The following is a 24,375-nucleotide window of genomic DNA, read 5'->3' on the forward strand; positions in this document are numbered from 1 at the left end:
GGGGCACTTTCAGTCAGCTCCTATGACAGTTTCCAATGACCCGGTTAATTATTAGATGAGGTCGCGGAGGAGGAAGGAAAAAGGAGGTCGCCGGCCAGCAAATAACATATAACGCACATATGCACACGTGCGCACGTGCTCCCACACGCGCCCAGCGTCTTCCGTGGAAAAGAAAGCAGGAGGCAGGCCGGGGCTGGCTCGCAATGGGGCCACCGTCAGGACGAGGTCTGAGGGGCGCAGGCCGGGCAGCGTCCCACCGGGCCACCCCTCGGGGATCAGCCTGCTGCTTTAGGCCCCCTCACGGCTCCCGGAGGTCAGTGGCCGCCCCAGGTGCCCGGAGGAGACGGGCAAGTGTCTGAAGGCCAGGAACCCAGGCCCGGCTCCGAAAGCCTTTCTCCAAACTGAGCACGGAGGCGCCTGGGGGTCTGGCTGCAGGCAGGGTCACCTCACTGCCACAGAGGCTGCCAGGCGCTGTGTTTCTCACCAAAGTTGGAGAGAAGTGACGGCAGTGAGCGGCTCATCTCCGCCAAGAGAGCGTCAAGCTGGCCAGTCCCCACGGCCGGCACCCTGAGGCACCCGGGATCCTGCACTCCCACTCCAGCCGCCTCTTGGGTCACGCCTGGGCTCCATCTGGAGCGGTGCCACAGTCATCAGAGATGCCCCTGTGTCCCTGCAGACCCGGGGGGTACTCCTGGGACCAGAGTGGAGGGTCTGGGGGCACCGGGATGGAGGAGGCGTCCCGGCTGGCCCTGTTCTTAGCAGCGGGTGAGAGGAGATGGCCGGAAACGCTGGTTTCCAGAAGGCCAAGGGGTGACCTCGCCTGCAGCTCTCAGGGGCACCCCCTCCCCTGCTGAGGTCCCCAGTGTCCAAGGGGGACCCCACACGAGAGACACCGGAAGGGAGCCGTTCCAGCACGGAGGTGAGCCCCCTGCTCCGCCCGGTCAGCCCTGGCTCCCCGAGGAGCACAACAGCGGCCGAGTGGTACAAACCGGCCAAGATTGGACCCCAGACAGTGGCTTCACCACGTGTGCCCCCCGGGGGACACAGCCCCACGTGAGTTTGTGGCCCTGCCTCACCCTCAGGTCTGAATCGTCCAATTACAGACTCGGGTTTGGACAAAGCCTCCCTGGGCCTCCCAGCCGGGTACGTGGTACCAGGGCTCCCGTCCTCCCCGGTGCCCCCAAGATGGCTCTGCTCCAAATCACCCCTTTGTGCCACGAAGGCGTTGAAAGTCAAATTCCCTTTCCAAATATTTTGTCGTCACAGGACATTTCAAATGGTGTTTTGTAAGATGGCACGCCAATCCCGATGTTCGCATTAGATCCTGCCTCCCACATTCCTCCCAGAATCAAGCCTGGGGCAGGATTCCACTTGCATGCTCCCAGGACAGGAAGCTCACCCCCTCCCCAGGCCCCTTCTCTGCTCACCCACCTCCCCCCAGGATGTGTTCTGCGGCCACACCGAGAACAAGGCCACGCTCTTCAGGGGAGGCCCCGAATCCCTCCAGGGGTCCTGGTGCCTTGGGTCAGGGCTGGGGGCCAGCAGGGATGGCGGGAGCTGGCCTCACCACCCCTCCCCTGCTGCCTTTGTGTCCTCTGGGGCAGCCAGAGGCTCAGTCCTCTGGGTGTGTTGACAAACACAGAGACACGCAGGACGCAACCTACCTCCTGGGCGGGCAGATGTGGTCAGAGGCCCCTGCCCAGCTGGAAACCACAGTGGGCGGGGAGGGGCGGAGGAGGGAAGGAGGGAAGAGGAGCAGGGACCGGAGGAGGCCACCATGCAGTCCTGGAGTCGAGTCAGGGTGGCCAAGTGCCAGCTGCTGGTCACCAGCTCCTTTGTCTTGGTAACAGGCTGGTCAGGCGGGAAGGGTGGGGGGCGGGACGCGTTATCGGACCTCTAGGACTGTGGTTCCCCCACACCCAGCCCTGCTGTCCCTATCCTGCCCCTGGGACACGCACTTGGAGCCCCTGGTGGTGGAGTCCTGGCAGGTGACTGTGGGGACAGGACGCCCCTGGGGGCCTAGCCAGGCAGCGCAGGTCAGAGGGGGCAGGGGGCAGGGGGAGGGGGCTGCTGGGGTGGGGTGGGCCCATCCTCCACTGTGCAGACAGAATGACCCAAGGTTCTGGGTCCTTTCGGCAGCTGGAAAAGGAATGTGTGTGGTGGGGGAGGGTGGGGAGTGTGTGTGTTGTTGGTGCATCTGTGTGTGCAACACGGTGTCTGGGACAAGGTGAGCCTGTCCCAAGTAAGACCATGAAGCCGAGGGAGGTTGGCCAATGGACCCAGGACACCCAGACCCTGCTCTCTGGGGCCCCGTTCTGTGCCCAGCCCTGCCCCCACACTGTGGGTCTGCCCCACCCCCAGCTACTGGGCCTTTCTATGGCCGCCATGGCAGCTGTCAACTACCTAGGGACACACTTTGCTGTCGTCGGCCGCGCATCCTCAGACAGGACCCCCTATGAGGCCACACGCCGCTGGGGTAAGTGAGGTCCTGTCGGGGTGGGGGAGGCTGCAGGTGCAAAGGCCATGGGGGGCATCCTGGGCAGGGGTGAGGGCCTCCTAGTGGAGCCAGGCTGGGCCAGGCAGTGGGTCAGGGCAGAGAGGGCCACCCCGGGGTCCTTCTCCACTGGACAGAGCCAGGGGCCCGGGACACAGCCTCTGCCTCTCCCTAGGCCTCCCGCCCTCCCTTGGGGGCCTGGGGACAAACGGGACCGTCACGCAGCATCCAGATGGCCTCGTGTCCTGGGGGTGTTGCTCCAGGACAGAGGAGCCGGGACCTGGATGCACTCTGGGGGCTTGGTCTCAGGCAAGAGCACAGGACGCCAAGGAAGGCAACCGTGGGGGAGACTGAGGCCCACAGGATCGGGCCGTGGTCCCAGCCCCAGGCCTCCTGCCCCTTAGGCCCCAGTTTTTACCCTGAAGCCGGAATCCTGGAGCAGGAAGCCTGGGTCTTGAGCCTGGACTGATAAGACACCCCGCTCTTGCCTGGTGGCTTCCGAGATAGCCCGGGCGACTGCAGAAGCAGAAGTGGGGGGCGGGGCCTCGGGCCTCCTCCTTCCCTCTGGCCTTCTGAGCCTTGGGAGGAGAGGGAGTGGGTGGTGGGCGGGACGTCCTGCCTGAGGGGGCATGTGGACCTGTTCAGAGCTCCCAGAAGTCCACCCCCCAAGTGTACCCTTGGGTCGGATTTCAGACACAAGCCCTGTGCACTCCGGACCCCGTCCGGGACACCCCTAACCTCCTCCTCTTTCTCCCCACCCAGCCTTCTGCACCAGCATCAGCCTGGCTGGGCTCCTGACCCTGGGCGCCGTGCTGGGTGCAGTAGCCACCGTGAGGGAGGCCGGGGGCCTCATGGCTGGGGTGAGTTCTCCCTGCCCCTCCCCCAGCCCCTGGGGCGGGATCAAGAGCGGGCAGGGCTGGGAGCACCCCCCACAGTGTCGCAACGGAGACAGAGGTCCGAAGGCTGTGCGCCAGCTGGGACCCCCATCCACCGGGGCCAACCAGGGCCCCTCTGCCAGGCCTCCTTTACTCCGTCATCCAGGGGGGCAGAGTCGGCCCTCCCAGGCCTGGGAGCCATTGCCAAAGGCCCGGGGAGGTCTGGTTGCATCATGCTGGAGGCTCTGGGAACCGGCTTCCATTTCCTGTTATGAGGACACGCGGGGAGGCAGGGATATGCCCCCCCACCCCTCTGGTGGCCAGATCACTGTCAGTCGGGGCTCATGCGGTGCCCCAAGGCGGCCTGGAGCCCACACTGCTCCCTTGCAGCCGTGGGGAGGCTCTATCTGACTCCAGAGCGGCGGGCCCTTGTCCCCATCCCTGCCTCCCCAGGCCCGTCCGTCCTGCCCCCTCTGGTGCGAGCCCTCCTCTCCTAAGGGACCCTGGGCTCTCACCTGCTCCCCGCCACCGCCGCCACCAGCACATGCCCCCAGCCTGGGCCCCTTCCGGGACTCCCTACAGGCCCGGCACAGAGTCCAGTTGACAAAGGCAGGCCAGGCCCAAGGACCCTGAGGGGGTCCCGCAGAACCAGCCAGGAGGGCCGTCCGCTTCTCACAGGACAGAAGTCACAGGCGAGCGGGAGGAAGTGAAAAGTTTATTGAATATCAGGGTCAGTGACAGAGAAGATGGAGGGAGACGGGGGGGACTCAGAAAGGACAGAGAGAAAGTCCCTCCGTCACTCAGGTTTGATTTGGCAAAGGGGTCCGGGGTACGTGTTTCTTCGGGACTCCAGGGTAGGGTCTGGTCAAAGGTGAGCATCACCGAGGGGGGGAGGGGGCGCCCACGCCAGTGCCTCCCAGGTTTGTCCACAGCTGACGTCCCGGAACATGATGTTCCCTTCTGCGGAGACGTTCTCGCGTGCTTGGGGCCTAGGACCAAAGTTGGAGGATGACGAAGTTTCTTGCCTCCCCCTTGGAGTGAGAATGTGGCTTCTTTGTTTATTCAGATGCAAGGGCGGGGTGGGGGGGGGGGGTGGGCTACACAGTTACAGAGTAACTGGGGCGCAGCAAAGAAACAGACACAGAGCCTTTCACCCCGAGCCCCTTCCACTGCCCGCAGGGCAGGCTCCCTGCAGCCCCTTGGGTCCCCCAGGCCTCCCTCTACCCCCTAGGAGACCCCCCTCCTGCCTCCAGCCCTCTCCTCCTGCAGACCCCACCCCTACCCTGAGAGCGGTTCATGGGGTCACCAGCCAGGGAGCCAGCCACCCCGGGGCTCGCCGAGGGCTGGCAGGGTTCTCCACCCAGCCCGTGTCAGCAAATGTTTGGGGAATGACTCCTGGTTCGTAGGGACACAGGCCTGTCCTAAAGCTGCAGTCCCAGGGGGGCTCGAGGGGCACCGGCTCCCCGCTGGCTGGTAGGCCAGGCAGGAGTGAGGGGGCACTGGGGCACTGGCAGTGCCGTCCGTCTGTGTGACCAGGAGTCCTAAGGCCCGGCTCAGGGAGCTGACAGGCGGGTGGACTGCCCCCCCGCCCCCGAGCGGAGCCCTAAGGCTGGGGGCCTGCCAGCGGCGCGAGGCTGGAGAACGAGGCCGCACGCCCCCCTGGAGAGGCCCGCGCCGGGGCGGCAGCCTCGGCCGCCAGGGGGCGCCGTGGTGCCGGCCGAAGCGGTAAAGCTTCGGGAGGCGGGAGGTGCTGCCATTCCCGCAGTTCGCGCTCCGGGCACCCGATCCGGGCATCCCCAGCCCGCGGCGGCTCTTCCTGGTCCAGATGCTCCGGGGCGCCTTCCGCTCTGGCCTGCGGCACCCCGCCCCCTCCCTGGGCGCCCGGCCCGATGCCCCCGAGGGCCCGCGCCAGGGAGCCGCCCCTGCGCGTGCACCTTCGTGCGCCGCGGTGTCTGGCGCGGCCGTGCGTCTGCACACGCCGAGCAGCGCGTGTGGACGGACTGGCAAGCGGGGGGACCCTTCCCGACTGTCCCCCGCCCGCCCCTTCCCGCTCCCACCTCCTCCAGCCTCGCCCCACGCGGGCCTCTCAGCAGGAAATGAGCGGAGCCCAAAGGGCGGCTGATTTATTCATGGTTTTTATTTAGAAGGAGAAAGCAAATGCTGGCGCTGGGCCGGCCCGCACCCAGCGGCTCCAGGCTGTGCAGGCCCGTGGGGAGGTGAGGTGGGCCTGGGGCCGCCAGAGGCCCTCCCTGCAGGTGGGCGAGTGGAGGGAGGGAGGTGGCGTGCTCTCTCCTGAGGAGCGAAGCGATTTCTGGAAAATGCTGGTCTCCTGAGCTGGCTCAGGGCCCCCATCCTGGGAGGCAGTGTTGAGCGATGGTTTCCAGATGGAGAAGGAGGCCCTCAGCCAGTCAGGGAGGAGGGGGAACAGGAGAAGGAAGAGGAGGAGGAGGGGGAGGAGGAGGAGAGGGAGGAGGGGGAGGAGGAGGAAGAAGGGGAGGAAGAGGGATGTGAAGGAGGAGGAGGAGGGGAAGGGGGAGAGGGAGGAGGAGAAAGAGGCAAAAGGGAGGAGGAGGGATAGGGAGGAAGTGGAGAGGGAGGAGAGGCAGGAGGGAAGAGGAGGAGGGGGAAGAGAAGGAGGAGGAGGGGGAGGAAGGTGGAGCCATCTCTAGGACAGGCAGGCAGGAGGCAGCAGGGGAAGACCGGGGGCTGCCTGCTCCCCCCTCCCGGCCCCCCACCACGCACCCCAGGGCAGAGCCAGAGGTCCCAGTGCTCCTACCAAGTTTGGGGACTGGTGGGTGTGGCCTGCTCTCTCCGGGCACCTGGTGGAGGCCCCTGGCATGGACTGTTTCTCTGTCCCGGCCCCGCCCAGCCAGTGTCCATGTGTCTGTGTCTGCGGGCATCTCTCGATTCCACTGGTCATCGATCCTCCCGGTGTCATCCTTAGCGAGGCAGTGGCTGGGTGGGGAGAACCCGGCCACAGTCTGCCCCAGGCTGCAGACAGTCCCGGGAGGACTGTGCCCCGCGGCACGGGGCGGTGGTGCCCTCACAAAGCCAGCGCGGCGGGGAGGTGAGGCACACACAGCGGGCCTCTGGACACCTAGGCTGTGTGGCCAGCAGCCAGCCGAACTGCCTAGAGCTCTAGGAGACCTGGCCGGAGTCCCAGGTCTGAGGGTCACCGGCACGCAGGTGACCGGTCAAGCTGCAGTGGGGGTGACATCCCCAGGGCGGCATGTGAGCTGGGGTTCCTAGTCTCGGGTGACCTTCTGAAGCTGCCCACAAAAGCTCGGGTCATGAGCACTTCTCCGGAGAGGGGCCCATAATACTCCCCGGCCTCTGCCAGCGGGAGAGTTCCAGACCCCCGAGCCAGAGAGAGGAGGGCACCGTGGGGGCACTGATGATGGAAAGACATTCCCCCCAGAGAACTCCATCTCCTCCAACGCTGGCGTCCCAGGGGGTGAAGACAGGAGGCGGGCCTCTGCCCAGACTCCCCCTACCTAGGGGTGCCCCACCTGCCCTAGCCCCTTCCAGCCAGAACCACAGAAGCCCAGCTGCAGAGGCTGGGGCTTGACCCAGAGGCACGTTCCAGAAAGCAAAAAGAAAGGAGCAGTCCTGCCTGTGCACCCATCCAGGGGACTGCCTCCTTCCCTGGGGTTGGGGGGACGTGGCGCTGCCACGGAAGGGCCCCCGCGAGCCAGATGACCAACAGGGGAAGAATTTGCAAACAAGCCAGAAGGGCCGGGAACGGCGTGCCCGCAACCCAGGCCTCTGCCTCGGCCTGCGCGTGCACCCCATGCACTAGGGGGCCCAGGCCCAGCCTCGAGGTGGCCGGCCGGGCCGCACAGGGTGACCCTCGTCTCTTCCGCCCCAGGGCTTCCTGTGCTTTGCCCTGGCGTTCTGCGTCCTGGTGCAGGTGGCCTTCTGGAGATTCCACAACCCTGCCCAGGTGAGTGCCTGCCCGCACCCCCCCACCCCCAAGCATCACACAGCAGGGGGTACCTGAGCCAGGTAAAGTCCACTCTGGGGGGGACTGGAACCTGAAGGCTGGGACAGGCCACAGAAGCCCCCCAGGCCTGGGGGGTCAGGAGTTGGAAAGGGGGTGAGGTGCGGGGGAGGGGCGGCCGGCTGACCTGAGGGACTGACTAGACAGGTCCGTGTTCCGGAAACTGGCCCCGAAGCCCTGCCGGTGTCCAGGCCTTATCCCCAGATGACAGCCACCCTTCAGCCCCGGAGCAGGGGCAGCCAGGGGGCCACGGAGGGGCAGAGCTGTCCTCCTGGTGGCACTTCGGGGTGGGCTCTTCCCCAGGGCTTCCGTGTTGGTGGTGATCGGGGCGGTGATGCCCGTGGGGGGTGGACCCCCACGGGAGGTGGTTCCCGTGTCTGTCACCCCTCCGCCCGTCAGCTGCTGTCCTCTGTGTGCTTGCTATCTCAACACAGTGTGGATGGACTCAGGGTGTGAGAGGGGGGCCCCGTCCCGATTTGGGGGCTGGGGGGAGGCCCCAGCTCTGGGATAACTCAGTCCTCGGGGCCAAAGTCCCCAGAGAGCGTACATGAGCCAGGCTCAAAGCCCGCAGGCCTGGGTGCTGACCCAAGGGACCGAGGCCAGACCACAGCTTGGGGGCAGCGCCTCGGGCACAGGGGCCAGGACAGCCTGGCCCTGCAGAAATTCTGTCTGAATCCAGAGCACTGAGACGGAGCTGAGAGCCTGCCTGGGGAATGGGGCTGGCCCCCTCCCAGAGCAGGGCTGGGGGGCAAGGCAGGCCCCCCGTCTGGGCAGAGGAAACGGGTACCCAAGAGGCTCAGAGAGGGAGGCCCAGGGGTCCAAGCCCCTAGCCCAGCTGCTCCCTGGCTGAGGCCAAAGGGACAAGAGACAGGCCCTCCGCAGTCCCCAGCAGTTGACAAGATCCTGATGGCCTTTGGGCCCAACCTTCACCCATGAGAGCCCAGACCCAGGTGGGGTCTCTGGAGCAGGCTGAGAAGCCAAGGGGCCAGCAGGTGGGTCTGCAGACAGGGATGGGAGAGTTCTGCTGCGTAGACCCTGTCTGCCCTGACTTTCTGTGATCCCTTCCCCGCTGGGCCTCAGTTCCTCTGTGTGCTCCCAAAGGACCAGCCCAGGCAAACCGAGGCCAGTCTGGCTAGAATGTACTCGGTTTCTGGCAAAACACTGTGCAGGCAGCAGGTGACAAGCCGGGATTTCTTGCCTGTGTGTCTGAGTCCCAGTGGCCCCAGGGTCTCTGTTGCCCGGGCCCCCCGGAGATGGTCATGTAGGAAGAAGCAGAGGCCCCCAGGGGCAGCTGGGTCAGGAGACTGGGCCTGGCTTGTACTGTGTGCTTTTAGGTTTGTGCTGACCCTCTCTGGTCCTGGCTTCCCTTGCCCTCAGAAATGGGCTTCGTTTCTCCCTCGCGTGCTCCTCGGATGGAGGAGGCCGGGTCACCGGGCCAGGTTTGATGGTCATGGCCTTGCTCTATAGAGGAGGTACTCAGGCCCAGGGGTCACCGTCCAGGGCACATTGTCCTGAGTCAATGCCTCTTTGCCCCACTCTGCCTGGGGTTTACCCTAGACAGTGCACCACCCCCCCCCAGCATCATTTGGGGTTACCACCCTGTGACCGGGTGGGAATCTGAGAGGAGCACTGTCTGGGGGGTATGGATCCAGAGACCCCAAGATCCCCTCCACCCCTGTGGCTCCGAACCCATCCTAGGGGGCCTCCCTGGGGTCCTGGAGGTCAGGCTCAAGGAAGAGGGACCCTGGCAAGAAGCACAGAGTCATCCAAGACCACCAGGTGCACTCCAGTTTTGTCACGGAGAAACAAGGCCTCAGGCTCCCAGAGCACCCCCAAACCCAGTAATGGGGGCAGATGCCCAGGCCTGTGGGGAGGGTCCAGCTGGGCCCCCACTGCTAGGCCCCGGGGTCTTGGGTGAGGGGCGTGGCTTTGCCTGAAGCGGGGGCCCGTGCCTCCTGCTTCTGGGGTCCTGGGGACAGACCCCGGTCAGCACATTTTCTTCCTACGCCAAGATTATAATCGCGAGAGCCGGCTGTGGGCCACCCGGCTACTCCCTGGGCCCTAGTGGGGGTGATGCAACCAGGAGGGCGGTCCGAGCTGGCCTCCTTGACTCAGCCACTTGCCTGCTGACCCCAGGCCCACTCTCCCAGGCCCCCAGATTCACAGGGACGCCCTCCCATGGGGACACAGTGGCTTCATGGTCTCCCCTCGTTTTATACCTAGAGACAGAGGCAGAGAGAGGGCCACCAGCCAGGCCCTACTGCGGTGCTGGCCAGCCTGACGCCTGCCCTCTAGCCCAGTGCACTGCCCACCTCCCAGCGATTGGCTGGAAACCAGCTGATCCAGTTTGGGATGGCTTGCAGTGCAGAGTCTCAATGGGAGGGTCCCTTAGTGCCAGGAGTGGGTGTGGAGGGGTTGATGAACGTCCCTCTGGTTCCTGTTGAGGCACAGGGGCTTTGGACATGGCTGGCCAAGAGACCCTCTGTGGCCCACCCACCCCGGTCCTCCAGGCTGCCAGCAGGACAGCCACCCTTTCCGGGGAGCATGTGGCTCATGCTGGGTCATCTGTTTACCCCCAGCCTTGGGGACAGCCCTGAGCAGCCATCGTGTCCCAGCTGTCAGTGTGACAACAGCACAGGGTGGAGAGGGGGCAGGGGAGGGCTCAGGGTCTCTAGGAAGGGACAGGAGGCATCACAGGACAGGGGAGCTCAAAGAAGCCTGGCCCACGCCAGGAGACCATCGACCCCAGGGCGGTCAGGGAAGGCTTCCTAAAGGTGGTGAGATTCCCGTTTGTCTTCAAAGGACTCATTTGGCAACAGGTGGGCATTTAGGTCTGCAGAACAGGTGCTTAGGAAGATGGAGGCAGTGAGGTCTGGGTGACGCTGGGTGCAAGGTGAAGACAGAACCGGGCCAGGCCCCTGTCCACACCTTCCTTCTCCATTATCTGCCTTGTCTGCTCAGAGCCGGCCCTGGAGGCCCAGGCTTCTTCCTTGGAGCCTGGCTGCCTGGCTTTACAGACCCCACCAGGTGGTTCTGGGGAAAGACCTAGACCATCGGGGGGAGCTGAGCTCCTGGCAGGAGGCTCCTCCCAGCCTTCTCTGCCCAGGCCTGGCTTCCAGCCTTCCCTGTCCCACCCCCATTTCCAGATCAACAGAAGTAGGGTGGCCACTTCCCTCGGCCAGGCCTTCTACGCTCCAAAAGATCAGAGCCGGAGGTGGCCGCGGCTCAGGGCTCTGGCTTATGGTGGCCGGGACCCCTGCCCCCAGAGCGGGACTGCGGCATCGGTGGCCCTTCCTGTGGGGAAAGATCCCCCCAGGTGAAGCCTCGGGGACTGCTGTGACCAGCCTCCCAGGAGACCTCAGGGAGCTCTCTGCCTGCTGGAAGGAGGAGGGGACTGTTTGGAAGACACATGGGGGCAGGCCCGCCTTTGGGGAGCTGCGTCCGTCATAGGGAAGGGGCTTCTCCCGCACAGAGGCCTTCCCGCGATGCTCTCCCTGCAGGTGGAGGATGCCGTGTTAGACACCTACGATCTGGTGTATGACCAGGCAGTGAGGAGCTCGTCCGTCACCCTGCGGCAGCAGCTGGTGGCCATTCAGGACACGGTGAGCTTGTGGGGGGTGGCCTCTTCCTCGTTGGGCGGCTCCAGGACACTCGGCCTCCCCAGGTGGATTGCAACCCCGAAAATGGGTACAGGGTGCCCTCCCAGAGTCAGCCAGCCGGGGCCAGATGCTGAGCAGGGGGTCCCAGGACACGGGCCACCAACGCCCTCTCGGTCGTGGGGAGGGGGGTACAAAGACCTCTCGTCTTCTCCCTCTGACCCGGGCAGGGCTGGCCGCCTAATCTGGGGGGCCTGAAGCAAAACTAAAAAGGCTTCTTGTCAAAAAATGAAGAAGAATTTCAAGGTGGCGATAACACGGCATATCAAGCAAGGTGGCCACAGGGTCCTGGCCCGAGAGGCCCAGCTGGGCACGTGAGCCGTCCCACCTAAGTCACCTAAGTGGTGACACTTAAGGGACCTCCCCCCACCCGTGTTCTTGCAGTTCCTGTGCTGTGGGAAGAGCTCTCCTTTTGGCCTCCTGGGGGCCACGGAGGTCAGTCTGTGTCCAGGAGAGGAGGCCACCAGACAGGTGAGGAGGACAGCCGGGACCCTGGGCTCTCCCTCCCCGGGCTCCTGGAGGCTGCAGTGAGGGCTGGACTCGGCCCCAGTCTCCGTTCACGCCTCCACTGCCTCACGCAGTTTCAGCTCGGGGCTCCCCAAGGCCAGGCCTGCCCTCGGAAGCCTCCAGAAGCACAGAGGGAGGTGGAAGACAGACAGTGATCTGGAGGGGGCTCCTCCGGAAGGAGCCGGAAGTGCATTCGCGGAGGGAAGGAACAGCCTGGCCCCGGTCAGCCCGCCCAAGGGCCTCGGCGACAGAGGCTGGGAAGTCCCTTGCCCCCCAGAGAAGGACGTGGCCCTCCCTCCGACCACCCCACCAGCCCTCCCCCAACCCACCGCCTTCCCTGCTCCCCTCCCCCATGTCCGGGAAACAAACCCACCCCTATCTGTGGGCCAGAGGCTCCTGGCCGTCCTCCAAGAAACAGACAGGAGGTTGCTAGGGCTCCGGGCCCAGCAGGGGAGGGAGGGCGGCGTGCAGGGGAGGGGCGAGGGCAAAGGAGGGCCCAGCGGGGCTGGCAGGGGGCTTTCTGCCACCCAGGAGGAGGCTTCGGGCGCCCGTCTGCAAAGCTGGGCCAGGGGCTGCTTGGCGACCTTCCAGAATGGCAGGGTCCCCACTGTAAAGGCCTCAGGGGGTGGGGGTGGGCGCTGGAGGGGCTGGGGTGGAGTCCCTGACGGTGGTCTGGCCCCCAGCCTGCCTTCCAAGAGGAAGTGCAGCCACAGGGGGAGTAGGGGCTGATCAGGGGCCATTCCCCCCACCCCACCCCCCCGGGGCACCCAGGCCAGGCTGCAGCGTCGCGGCCCCGAGCTCCTGGGACCATTTCCAGCTGCCCTGGGAGCCAGAGGTCCCAACCTCCCAGCCAGCTGAAGTCAGTCCTGCGGCCCAGGGCCCAGAGAACACGGGGGCAGATAGAGGCACAGACAGACGGCAAGCCAGCCTCCCCTCCCCCATCCCAGCCTTCAGAGCAACATCCCGGATGTGCTTCCTTTCTGCAGCCGCCCCAAATGCCAACATCTTCCCCAGACCCAAATGCCGCCATCTGAGTGCTTCAGAGATGGGTCGGTCGCCTCCCTTTTCTGGAGGCAGAGCCTCTGTGGCAGCCATGCCCTGGGGAAGCACTGGATGGGTATGCCCAGGACCCCAGACCAGTGCTTTCTCTGCCCCCCTTGTTGGCCAGCACCCCCACCCCTCCCCTCACTGATGCTCTGCACCCAGCCTTGGGCCAGGGAGTGAGGGAGAGCCAACCTGCCCACGGCAGCCAGATGCATGACCCAGCACAGGCTGCTCAGGGGACGCCTAAGAAAGGCACGCGCTGGACCCTGGGGCAGCGACCTCTAGTCCCCACAGAGGTCTGCTCTGTCCGTCCGTTTTTCACCTGTTTGTGATGCCATTCCCCAGAGCTCCCAGGCCCCACCGACTTCCCATGACACCAGCATTCGCCTTCGGTGGGCACCGCGGGTCTCCGCCTTGGCGGGGGCCCTCGACCCCGGGCAGGGGAGGGGCAGTCAGGGCAGGCGCCTTACGAGCCGCTCTCTGCTCAGGACTGCTTGGTGGGGGTCAGGAGCTTCCTGAGGACCTACGGAAACATCGCCTCCACCCTCACTGGCATCGGCCTGGCCTCCACGGTACGCTCGCCCTCCCTCGGCACCCCTCCCCCACCGCCTGCCCCTGCATCCACAGGACCCCCACCCCGATGGAAGGGCAGACTGGGCAGCCCCAGGCTAGCATCTCCGGTCTGGGGGAACACCAGGGAGCCAGAGAGGACGCTGCTGACCCCAAGGAGGCAGTCTGGGGGGTGATGGTGCCCACCTCCCGAGACAGGCGGGAGCCCCGCAGCGCCCAGACCCTTCTAGGGAGGCAGTGCACGCCCCACTGGAGCCGCCGGCGCCTGTGCTGACGCCACCCGCACCCCCCCAGGTGTATGCCGTACTGCTCAGCTCCTTTCTCTGGTTCGCCTTTCGCTCTGGCTGCAGCTTGGACCGTAGGGGCAAGTACACCCTGAGCCGGAGGTAGGTCCCAGCCCGCCCGCCTGCCCCCACCTCACCCCCCGAGTGCAGACGGCGGCAGGTGGAGGCGTCTGGGTGCTCACTGGCCAGAGAGCACTGCCCCTCCCCACTCCCGGGATGTCTCTACTGCCCCCGGCCGCTGGGACCCCCGGACCAGTACCCCAGTCCTCTAAGGCGGGTGCTTTGGGGGTGGCTGGCCATGTGGAGGGAGGGGGACAGCTGGAGAGCTGCCAGCCCAGCCCCCCAGAGACGTCCCTCTCTTCACCCCACTCCTCACCGAGACCCGACCTCACAAGTGCTGTCTCCACCAGCACCGAGAGATAGATGCTTCTGGGGCCCCGCACTAGTCCCAGGCCAAGACCTGTGATCCTGGGGAGCCCCAGGGCTCCCCGTGCACCAGGAGCAGGGAGGACCCAGGCTCAGCGGCCAAGAAGGCCCTCCTGGTGTTCACCAGCCCCGCCGCTCTGCCCCGGCCTTCCCGTCCTGCCCGGGGCCTGGTGCATTCTAGAACAGCCTCACATTACCCTCTGCTTCTTAGAGCCCGTGACTGCCGGCCCCAGGAGCCCAGCTTCTTCAGACGCTCCCCGGGGAGGCCCGCACTCCAGCACCCGATGGAAGCGGACGTTCTCGATGGCCGCCTGCGTGCGAGCAGACCCTCAGGGGGCCCTCAGTTCCTCCAGGACAGCTGACGCTGCTTCAACCACCTGCCCTGCCACCCGTCGGCCCACAGAGGCTGAGCGGGCCTGAACGCGAGCCTTACGAGGAGGGTGCGACGTGTTTTCTGCCGCAGCGCGGAGGGACGGGGAAGGAGAGGAGGAGGCCGGCTCTGTTTCAGCAGACAAGGGGCCCGGGGTCACTCACTGACTCCGCGGGAACAGACTGGGAAGTGGTTGCAGCAGAGAAGCCACGGGGCAGGTTTGGGCACTCTGCTTTGTCTCACGAGGTCAGAGCCCAGGGCCGAGCCTGGCCGGGCGCCCCACTGGCCGCCGGCTCCGGGGGATCCTACTTCCAGGCTCAGTCCGGCTGCTGGCTGGACACAGGTCCGTGCGGATGGAGGACCGAAGGCCCCCTCCTTGCCAGCCGTCAGCGGACCACCTCCGTTCCTTCTCATGTGAGGCCTTCGCGTCCGAGCCGGCGAGGCAGGCCCGTCCTCTTGTGCTGAGACCTCTGACTTCCCCTTGCCCCCGGCCGGGGAGCTCACTTGCAAGGGTTCCTGTGGCTGCAGAAGGCCCACTGGGAACCTCGTGTCTCTGGCAGAAACCCCACACTTCCGGTGGGGTGTTCACAGGTGCCAGGGCCGAAGGCGAGACTCGTGGGGTGTGTGCAGGAGGGCTCCGTAGACGTCCAGTTTCCAGGCCGCTCCCGCTGGTGGCTCCCAAGCTACCTCTCTCCGTTCTCTCCAACCGTCCCTGAGGGTGTTCACTCTCTGCTCGAAATCGGAAGCCCCAGGTGGAACCCCGGATTGGCCCAGCCCAGGCCGAGGCCCCGGCAGAGCTGACCAAGGAGAGAGGGATGTCGGGGCCGTTTAACCTCCTTCTGGGGAGGTCGGGCCTGCCGCCACCAAGACCAGCAAAGGAGGGTCCTCCAAAAGGGAAGAACCCTCTGTGACAGGACGGGCAGGCAAGACAGTGGGCACGTGGCCACACCCCCCACCGTCCTCCTCTTGCGTTTCCCCTCGCACGCCCACCCACGCACGCTTCCGGAGGCAAGCGTGTTCCCACCTCATGTAGCGCCGGTGGCCCTCCTTCAGTGGAAGAGCTTGTCCCCAGGCGAGGACACCCCAGGGTCTCCTGGGTCCTGCATTCGGGGACAGCCCAGGGTCCCCGGCCACGTGCATTTGTCTTCTGGACCTGCTCTGGTCAGCTTGTCACCCTACAGCTTACAAAACATATTTTATAATTTTTTAAGTTTATTTATTTTTGAGAGAGAGAGAGCCGGGATGGGCAGAGAGAGGGAGAGAGGGAGGCTCCCAAACAGGTTCCTCCCTAGCAGTGCAGAGCCCGACACGGGGCTTGAACTCACAGACCGCGAGACCACGATCTGAGCCGAAACAAAGAGCCGGATGTTCAACCAACGGAGCCCCCCAGGTGCCCTGCAGAATGTGTTTGAAAGATCACAACCAGCGAGGTGTCCTCTGCACAGCAGTGGCGGAAAGAGGGAAAGAAGATAAGGGGATGTAGTTAAGCTCTACAAACACGGAACTCAGCAGCGAGGGAATCTCCAGACAGTTATTAAGAGAACAGCTGGGGCACCTGGGGGGCTTGCCCGTTAAGCGTCTGACTTTGGCTCAGGTCATGATCCCACCGTTTGGGGGTTTGAGCCCCACATTGGGCTTTGTGCTGACAGCTCAGAGCCTGGAGCCTGCTTCGGATTCTGGGTCTCCCTCTCTCTCTTCCCCTCCCTGACTTGTGCTCTGTCTCTCAAAAATAAATAAACAGAGAAAGAAAGAAAGAGAGAAAGAAAGAAAGAAAGAAAGAAGAAAGAGAGGAAGAGAAAAAGAAAAAAAGGAAGAAAGAAAAAAGAAAGAAGAAAGAAAGAGAAAGAAAAAAGGAAGGAAGAAAAAAAGAAAAAGAAAGAAAGAAAGACAAAAGGAAGGAAGTAAAGAAAGAAAGAAGAGAGAAAGAGAAAAAGAAAAGAGGAATGAAGAAAGAAGAAAAAAGAAAGAAGAAAGAAAGAGAAAGAAGAAAGGAAGAAAGAAAGAAAGAAAGAAAGGAGAAAGAGAGGAAGAGAAAAAGAAAAAAAGGAAGGAAGAAAGAAAGAAGAAAGAAAAAAGAAAGAAGAAAGAAAGAGAAAAAAAGGAAGGAAGAAAAAAAGAAAAAGAAAAAAAGAAAGAGAAAGAAAAAAGGAAAAAAGGAAGGAAGTAAAGAAAGAAGAGAGAAAGAGAAAAAGAAAAAAGGAATGAAGAAAGAAAGAAGAAAAAAGAAAGAAGAAAGAAAGAGAAAGAAAAAAGGAAGAAAGAGAAAGAAAGAAAGAAAGAAAGAAAGAAAGAGGGTGCGGGGGCAAAACCAAGGCCTTAATATAGCACCATCAAGGCTGGGTGGGCCCAAGCAATGGGCTGGTGACCCACCAGTGCAGTGTCCCCGGCAAGTCTGGCCTCTCTGTCCCAGCTTGGCGGGGTGGGGTGAAAGAAACAGGAAGACAGAGATCACTAGGAGAAACCAGACCTGGAAGTCCGGGGGCCACGTTGAGGCGCCTGATCAAGATAAAGACCGAGGGGAAGGCCGGGTGGCTGGGCTCCACCCTCCCTGAGGTGAGGAGTCCCCAGGCCTCCTTGACACGGGAGCCCCATGTGCTGTGGTGCCCAAACCCACGGTGAGGCCGCAGTTGGCCCGGGAGAGGGTCGCAAGTGCTGGAGAGAGCAGGCCGTCGGTGAGGTGACTCCTCCTGGACGGGGTTCTGGGGGCGGACGCGGGGTCCGCCGGGAGGTGGCCCCCATCCGCCACCATCAGACAGCGAGCACACAACTGTACCCCTCGAGCAATGTCCCTGGGACGCTGCCCTGTGCCCGTGACCCCGGAGCTGCTGGGCTGTCCTGTTCGGAAGTCCGGGTGCCGGTGGAGGGAGGCGACAGGGCCCCGCCCCGAGGGCTGACCCGCCTGAGGCTTGCCCAGCTGCGAGGGAAGAATGGGACAGGTGGGAGGAGCCCCTGCGTTTGGTTTCTGTGGACTCGTGGGCAGTGGCCAGCAGCCCGGCCCTGTGTCCAGAGAGACAGGGGACGGAGATGTGCCTGCTGCTGGGCCCCGTGGGAGCTGGAGTAGGACCCGTCAATGCCCATCGGAAGGATGCCTTCCAGGCTTGGAAGGAGACGAAGCCACAGGCAGGTGTCCCTGAGAGCTCCGGGGGCAGAGTGGACGGAGCAGGGCAGGGCTGCCGTGCAGAGCGGGACAGGTTTAGACACACCAGGTGCCGGGAACAGCCTCAGTGGCCCGGCAGCCCGGTCCTCATGGGGACAGCGGTGCTCGGAGGGCAGGCGTTCCCCATCCTGGCCAGAAGGAGGGCTCGGGTCCCTTCCAAAGGGCACAAACAGAACGGTAGTAGCTGAGGCTAGGGGACTGAAACGACTATGTAACGAGGGCCGTGCAGCAGGAGATGACGCTGCCTCCCAGCGCAGTGCCACGGGAGCCACGGGAGTCACGGGAGAGGCGGGACAGCAGCCGGAACAAGCGTAGTCACGTGCTTTGGACTTTTATGATCATTTTGCTGTAAAGGATGCGGCCAAAGGCCAAGGAGTGGCCGGTGATGTCATTAAAAAATGAATATTGGGTCTTTGTCTGGTTCCCGGCACACATTCCCTAAAACCCCTGGTTTTGCAGTGTTGAGAGTGTCCCAGGTGTGTTCCTGCAGTGACTGGTGGCTTATGGACAGAGACTGGCCTCCCGGGAGGCCCGGCGTACTGAGAGCCCCCGGGAGGGGAGAGGGCGGGAGACTCACCAGTGGCCAGCTGTGAGATCACCCAGGCCCACCCAGCGGGACCCCCGGGCTCGACTGGTGAACACGTGCAGGTGGCAGGAGGGGGGCGCCCCCAGACAGGGGCGTGGACCCCTTCCGCGGCACCTCGCCACCTGCATGCACGCCTCCCGTGTGGCTGTTCCTGAGTCGTGTCCTTATAATGAGTCGGTAACCCCCAACGTGGGGCTGGAACTCATGACCCAAGATCAAGAGTCGCACGCCCCACTGACTGAGCCGGCCGGGCGCCCCTGACTCAAGCTTTGGGGTCACTGGCCCCTGACTCAAGCTGCTGGACCAAGAGAAGGCACGTCCCTGTGCTCACGGCCTGGCGGTTCCGGACCCGGGGATGGACGCTGTGACCGGACGGGCTTCGGGGAGGCACAGAAGGTGTCTGGTGGCATGGAGGGGGCACGCGGGTCAGCAGGTCACCGTGTCCTGGGCAAAGAGAACCGCTGCGTTTCTCAGCCTCCCCGAGGGAGTGGGGTCAACACGGCCACGTGGCTGAGTTTCACCAAGGGCAAGCAAGGCGGGTGAGGTCAGCGTCTTCTTCCCTACGAGGTGACCTTGGAGGACACGTGTTCCCAAAGACACTTTGAAGGTGAAGGAGAGCTGGTCAAGCCCCGTGAGACCCCATGCGAGGGAAAAACAAGCACCCTGGGCTTCTGGGCCAGGCCTGCAGTGTGGTCAGCCCTCACCCCGGAGCCCCCGGCCCGGAAAAGCCGCTGAGCCCGCAGCTGGGTGGCCGCAGGCCCTCGGGGGGCCCGCTGGCTGTGCAGACTCACAGGGAGCTGGGGGCGCTCGCTAGGGCGCGGTCGTCGTGAGGACCAGGCGTCGGAGGCCCAGCGGGAGCACAGGAGCCGCGGGAAAGCAGATTGCCCGGGAGGAGGCCGGCGAGTGACGTGAGTGCAGAAGGGCCTGGAAGGACGGGGCCCAAAGGGAGCCACCGGCCTCACTCACGGGGGTAGAGGGAAGGAGGCCGGGGCTCACTCACGGGGGTGGCATGGAGGGGGCTGTCCCACTGGGAGGATATGGGCACTCGGCCTGAGAAGATTAGAGGCCGGCCGCCGTGGACGTGGCCCTTGGGAACCCCCTCCTGTGCTGACGCCGGACCCCTGGAACAGTTCCAAGGGCACAGCGTTTACACCAGCGTTCTTTAGGGAAGCAATACTGTGTGCGTGTACATAGAAAAGAGGTTTGTCGTAAGGGATGGGCTCACGTGATTATGGAGACTGAGAAGTCGGTGGGTGGGAGCGGGGGGTGGGGGGCAGGGGCCAGGCAAGACCGACACTCCAGTATGAGTCTGAAGGCAGGAAGACAGTGATGTGTGGGCTCACACAGTCCGCCAGAGGAGTTCCCTCCTTCTCAGTCCTTTCGGTCTAGTCAGGCCGTCAACTGATTGGGTAAGGCCCACCCACATTAGGGAAGGCCACGTTCTACTCAATCTATGCGTCGAAACGTGAATCTCATCCAGAAGCACCCAGAGACACACCCAGAATCACGTTTGTCCCAATGTCTGGGCCCCCCGTGGCCCAGGTCAGGTGACACAGTTAGCCCTCACACAGGGCTCCTGTTGTCTGTGATGGTGTGGTGTTCTACTCGATCTCCCCCTTCAGGACCACAGGCTCAGATATGACAAGGATGAGACACAAAGGAAGCCACAGAAGCTGGGGGTGTCCGTGGGAGTCTGAGCCCGAGCCTGCCGCCTCGGGGAGAAAACCTATCCAGCTGGATGCGATGTCCGTGTTGGAGTACTCCGTTGTGACACGGGGCCTAACTTCCTTGCAAGGGTCTTAGAGCACCCAGGTCACCCCTAGGCTGGCATTTAGAAGCAGGAGGACGAGAAAGAACTTAGACTATGTGTCTCTGTCTGCTCGGGCGACCATAACTCACGCCACAGACTGTCACGTCCCCATCCTGGAGGCCGGAGCCCGAGGTCCAGGCATGGGCGGGGCCAGGCCTCCCGAGGCCTCTCTCCTTGTGTGTGGATGGCCGTCCTCTCCCTGTGTCCTCGCGGGGTCGTCCCTCCGTGCGTGTCTGTGTCCCGATCTCCTCTTTTTACAAGGACTCCGGTCACACGGGATCAGGACCCACCCCGGTGACCCTGTGTTACCTCAGCCACCTCTGTAAAGTCCCCGTCTCCAGATATGGTCACATCCAGGTTAGGGCATCACCATGTGAATTTGGGGGGCCGATTCAGTCCACAACACTGACATAAAAGCACGGGACGTCAGAACATACTGCCTGGTGAGGCCGATGCCTCGTTCCCCATTTCTGCTGGGACATGGGACAAATGACCGCACGCTCGGGGGCCTCAAACAAGAGTTTTGTGGCTCCGCACCGTTCCGGGGGCCAGAAACGGACCTCAGGACGCCGCAGGGCCGCATTCCCCGCGCAGACTCTAAGGGAGGATTCTTTCCTTCCCTTCGTGGCTTCTAAAGCCTCACTCCTCGGCCTGTAGCCTCTTCCACCATCTGCAAAGCCAGCAGGGCTGTGTCTCAGGATGCGTCTCTCTGCGGCCATCCCCCCATCACCTTCTGCGGCTCACTCCCCCTTGTGGCCCTTGCAATGACACTGGGCCACATCTCCACAGCTCAAAGTCCTTCACTTACTCGCATCTACAAAGCCCCTTTTGCCGTAGGAGGGGACATTCCCAGGTCCCAAGGATTAGGACCTGGGTACCTCTGAAGACCATTCCTCAGCCGACCTCGGCCAGAAACCCCAGCAGCTGTGTTTCGTGGGGGCCCCCGAGGACACCCCACTTGCCGAGGCAGCAAGGAGTGGAGAGTGGAGTGGCCGGGCTGAGGGCAGGGCTGGACTCGGATGCTGGGACCCAGCACGGCAGAGGCTCACAAGCAGGGACAGGGTCCTGTCACTGGAGCAGCAAAGAGCCAGGACCCAGGCAGAAAACACGGCTTTCCTGGGAGGACACAGGCGGGCAGGCAGCAAGGGTCCCGCTCCGTCTGAACCGTCACAGATACCAAAGATGTGTGCCGAGGAGGCCGAGGGCGGCCATCCTGTTATTGGCTGAATTGTGTCCCCCAAATTCTTGTGTCAAAGTCCTGAGCCCCCAGCACCTCAGGGCATGACTGTATTTGGAGGCAGAGTCTTTAGAGACGTAATTCAGGTGAAACGAGGTCATATGGGTTATTCCGGGTGCGTGTGGGGGAGAGGAACGTTTGGAAGGGCGGACTGGCCCTCCTGGTGTGGATGGGCCTCTCCCAGTCCTGCGGAGAATGGGGGCGGGGTTGGGGGGGAGGAAAGCTTGCTGCCATCTCCGTCCTCGTCCTGGCCTCTGGCCTCCACACCTGGCCCAGACGTACGCGGTGGACCCTCCCGGTCTCAGACCTTCAGCCTGCTGACCTGGGGGCCTGCCAGCCTCCGTGAGCGCGGGGCCAAGTCCCTATCATAAGTCTCTGCGTGCATCCGTCCCGCTGGTTCTGTTTCTCTGGAGAACGCCGACCAACACGAATCCCACCAGAGCAGCAGACGACTCAGCTGCTGGGCCGACCACGCGTCTTCGCCAGGCCAGATGGCACGGGCTCAGGACACGGCGTGGGGCCAGGGACCTCCTGAATGGTTCCGTTCCTCCCCCGTCCAGAAGGCGTCCTGGGCATCTCTCTCTGGGCGGTCGTCACATCTCTCCCCGACCCTGGGGAGGAAGTGCGCAGGGGAACCTCTAGCAGTGACGGGCAAAGGTCTTGGGAGCACAGGTCTGTGTCCACCGAGGGGGGTCCCTGAGCAACCGCAGAGAATGGTCTGTGACCTTGGCCACTCAAATGCTGCCCCACGGGGCCCGTGAGCAGAGTGGCCTTGCCGATAGCCGAGGAAGTCCCTCCCACGAAGGATAACCCCGGTCATGGCTGCTGCCCATTGTCCAACCCGCTGGCCACAGGCCACTGGGGAGCCCCGCTGTGACACCATCCCTCGAGAAAGCTGTTGAGCCCTCTGGAGGCCGCCCGGTCACTTCAGACACCTCTACCTGTAAGGGGCAGTCGTCTTCAGCAGAACGGACACTCAGGCCAGGTCAGTCTTCCCCGAGTGCAGACGCTCAGCCCGCCCCGCTCGATGAGGGTCTGCAGCGTTGGATGAGTGCCCTGGGCCCAGGGACTGCGTTTACGGCGTGGCAGGAGGTGCGGCAGTGGGCATGGGTCCCCGTGGAGGCCACACCACTCAGAAGTGGCCAGGCCCACAGAGCCCCGGGACAGCCTTCGGAAAGCTCGGCTGAGGCCCCAGCTCGGGGGGAAAACCTTGAGGCAGGGGGGTCATGATGCAGGATGCAGTGTCCACCCCAAATCAACAAGCACAGGCACTCTGTCCCCAACAAGGCTGGAACCAAGGGGTGTTAGCAGGGGTGCAGCCCACCCTCCCAGCCAGTGACCACCCTGTCCATGCCAGGCCGTGTGGCCAGAGGAGGCACAGCAGGGGTGAGGCCATGTGGGCTGGTAAGGGCGCAGCAGGGGCGAGGCCGTGTGGGCTGGAGGGGGCACAGAAGGGGTGAGGCCATGTGGGCTGGAAAGGGTGCAGCAGGGGTGAGGTTATGTGGGCTGGAGGGGGCGCAGCAGGGGCAAGGCCGTGTGGGCTGGAGGGGGCACCGAAGGGGTGAGGCCATGTGGGCTGGAAAGGGTGCAGCAGGGGTGAGGCTCTGTGGGCTGGAGGGGGCACAGCAGGGGTGAGGCTGTGTGGGCTGGAAGGGTGTCGAGCAGGGGTCCTACTTCAGACCACAGCTGCTGTCTTGTCACTTCATGTTCTTTGTCCTGACCCCCGCCGGCAGGCAGGACAAGGAGTCCGGTGACTGTGGCCGTCAGGAACAAGCGGGACAACAGTCACACTACAGAGGCCCGGGTGGTCCACGAGGGGGCTCTCGGTGCCCCCCCTGACTGGACAGGGGAGCAGCCCTCTCAGAAGGGAGTGGGGACCAGGGGCTCAGACCCTTGCAGGTGACCCCTCGGCCAAGGGCGGGGCCCGCCGGGAGGGAGGGGAACGGGGCTCGGGTAGCATGTTGGCTGTGGCCCTGAGACGGCGTCAGGGCAGGGGTGTGGTCCGCTGTCCCTCCCTGGGAAATGCCCAGGGCCAAGGGGAGCTGGGTCCCCCGAGGTTCACCCTGGGGACAGTTTGTACCAGCGAGTGATTCGGGGAGGGAGCGTCAGTCCGTGATTTCCATCAGGCCACCTTGGCTCCAAGGATGCACCGTGGCATGAAGCTGTTCTCACGGGCACACCCCTCCACCTGGTCCCCCTCCTCGGCTGTCCCGAGTCTTCCTCCGGAGTCCTCCCCACGACACGCCTGGCCTGGACATCTGTCCCGCAGGGTCTTTTTCGGGGCACCTCAGCCAGCTCCCCATCACCAAGTCCCTAGGTCGTGTCCAGACCCCTCGCTCGGCTGCCATACCCTCCCCGGGGCCTGACAGCCTGCCCCCCCCCTCCGCCCCCCAGGCCTGGCACACCCCCACTGCTTGGTACAATTCTTTTTATTATTATTATTATTTTTTTAATGTTTATTTATTTTTGAGAGAGGGAGAGACGGAGTGCAAGCTGGGGAGGGACAGAGAGAGAGAGAGGGAGACACAGAATCGGAAGCAGGCGGGCCAGGGCCAGGGGGTGTAGACAGCAGACGTCTGTGTTCTCGAGGTCTCGGGGCTGACAGTCCAGATCCAGGTGTGGGCAAGGGAGGATCTGGTCCAGGCACCTCCCCCCGCTGCTGGCCCCCTTGGGGCTCCTGGGCCGGGAGAGGCATCACCCTGATCTCTGCTTTCACCTTCAGCCCCGTTTCTCCTGTGTCTGCCGCATCCAGCAACCGGGACCCCCTGGCCTGGGCGTCCCCAGCCCCAGCTCTGAGCTTTGGAGCCGAGCAAGACACGCTTTCAACCCAACTTCCCATTCTCAGTCCACCCGACCCACCCTTTCTCTGTTTCTGCCCCTGTTTCCCTATTTTGCAAGCGCCAGAGAAAGCCAAATACGCCTTTCACGGGCCGCTCCGCTCCGCTCCCGGCTGGCCACCTCCCCCTCCCCCTCCCCCCCCCCAAGGTTGACAGCCTCCCATCGGGACACACCTAAAACCTCCCTGTTTTCAGCTTTATGGAGATAAAATTCACACACCGTAAAATGCACTCACCGAAAGCGTATGGTTCAAGGGCGCCTGGCTCCCTCTGTGGAGCGTGTGACTCTTGGTCTCGGGGTTGTGAGTTCAAGCCCCACGCTGGGCATAGAAATTACTTAAAAGAATTTTTAAAAAATCTTAAAAAAAAAACAAACCCTAAAGTGTACAGTTAAGTGTTTTTAAAAATACTCTCAGGGTTATGCAACCACCACCACTGATTTAATTTTTCCACGTCGCAAAAAGAAACCCTGCGCAAACCCGCTCCGACCCCCCCCCCCCCCCCCCCCCCCCCCCCCCCCCG

General features: G+C 63.5%; 2 protein-coding genes across 4 annotated transcripts in view; both read left to right on the top strand.

Annotated features, from left to right (window-relative positions):
* The window catches only part of CD81 (CD81 molecule), a 334,787-nt gene that overhangs the window by 288,119 nt on the left and 22,293 nt on the right, over nt 1-24,375 (top strand). The gene's annotated exons all lie outside the window — the stretch shown is intronic.
* On the top strand, nt 1,618-16,508 carry TSPAN32 (tetraspanin 32). 2 transcript variants are annotated; one of them, XM_049615551.1, is made up of 9 exons: nt 1,618-1,843; nt 2,362-2,476; nt 3,257-3,354; nt 7,238-7,312; nt 10,870-10,971; nt 11,410-11,496; nt 13,065-13,148; nt 13,441-13,532; nt 14,068-16,508. In XM_049615551.1, the coding sequence occupies exons 1-9, from the start codon at nt 1,778-1,780 to the stop codon at nt 14,216-14,218; spliced, it is 870 nt and encodes a 289-aa protein (XP_049471508.1). In that variant the 5' UTR covers nt 1,618-1,777; the 3' UTR covers nt 14,219-16,508. The 2 variants fall into 2 exon arrangements, with proteins under 2 accessions (XP_049471508.1, XP_049471499.1); XM_049615542.1 differs by lacking the exon at nt 1,618-1,843 and having other exon boundaries at nt 2,098-2,476.

This window comes from Panthera uncia, chromosome D1, assembly GCF_023721935.1.
Source record: "Panthera uncia isolate 11264 chromosome D1, Puncia_PCG_1.0, whole genome shotgun sequence".
In the NCBI taxonomy this organism is placed as follows: domain Eukaryota; kingdom Metazoa; phylum Chordata; class Mammalia; order Carnivora; family Felidae; genus Panthera; species Panthera uncia.

Excerpts from the sequence above, each read along its gene's own strand:
- TSPAN32 (XM_049615542.1), top strand. The coding sequence starts at position 2,110 with ATGACCCAAGGTTCTGGGTCCTTTCGGCAGCTGGAAAAGGAATGTGTG. Across the intron at positions 3,355-7,237 it reads CCGGGGGCCTCATGGCTGGG|GGCTTCCTGTGCTTTGCCCT; the intron begins GTGAGTTCTCCC and ends CTTCCGCCCCAG. Across the intron at positions 13,533-14,067 it reads AAGTACACCCTGAGCCGGAG|AGCCCGTGACTGCCGGCCCC; the intron begins GTAGGTCCCAGC and ends TCTGCTTCTTAG.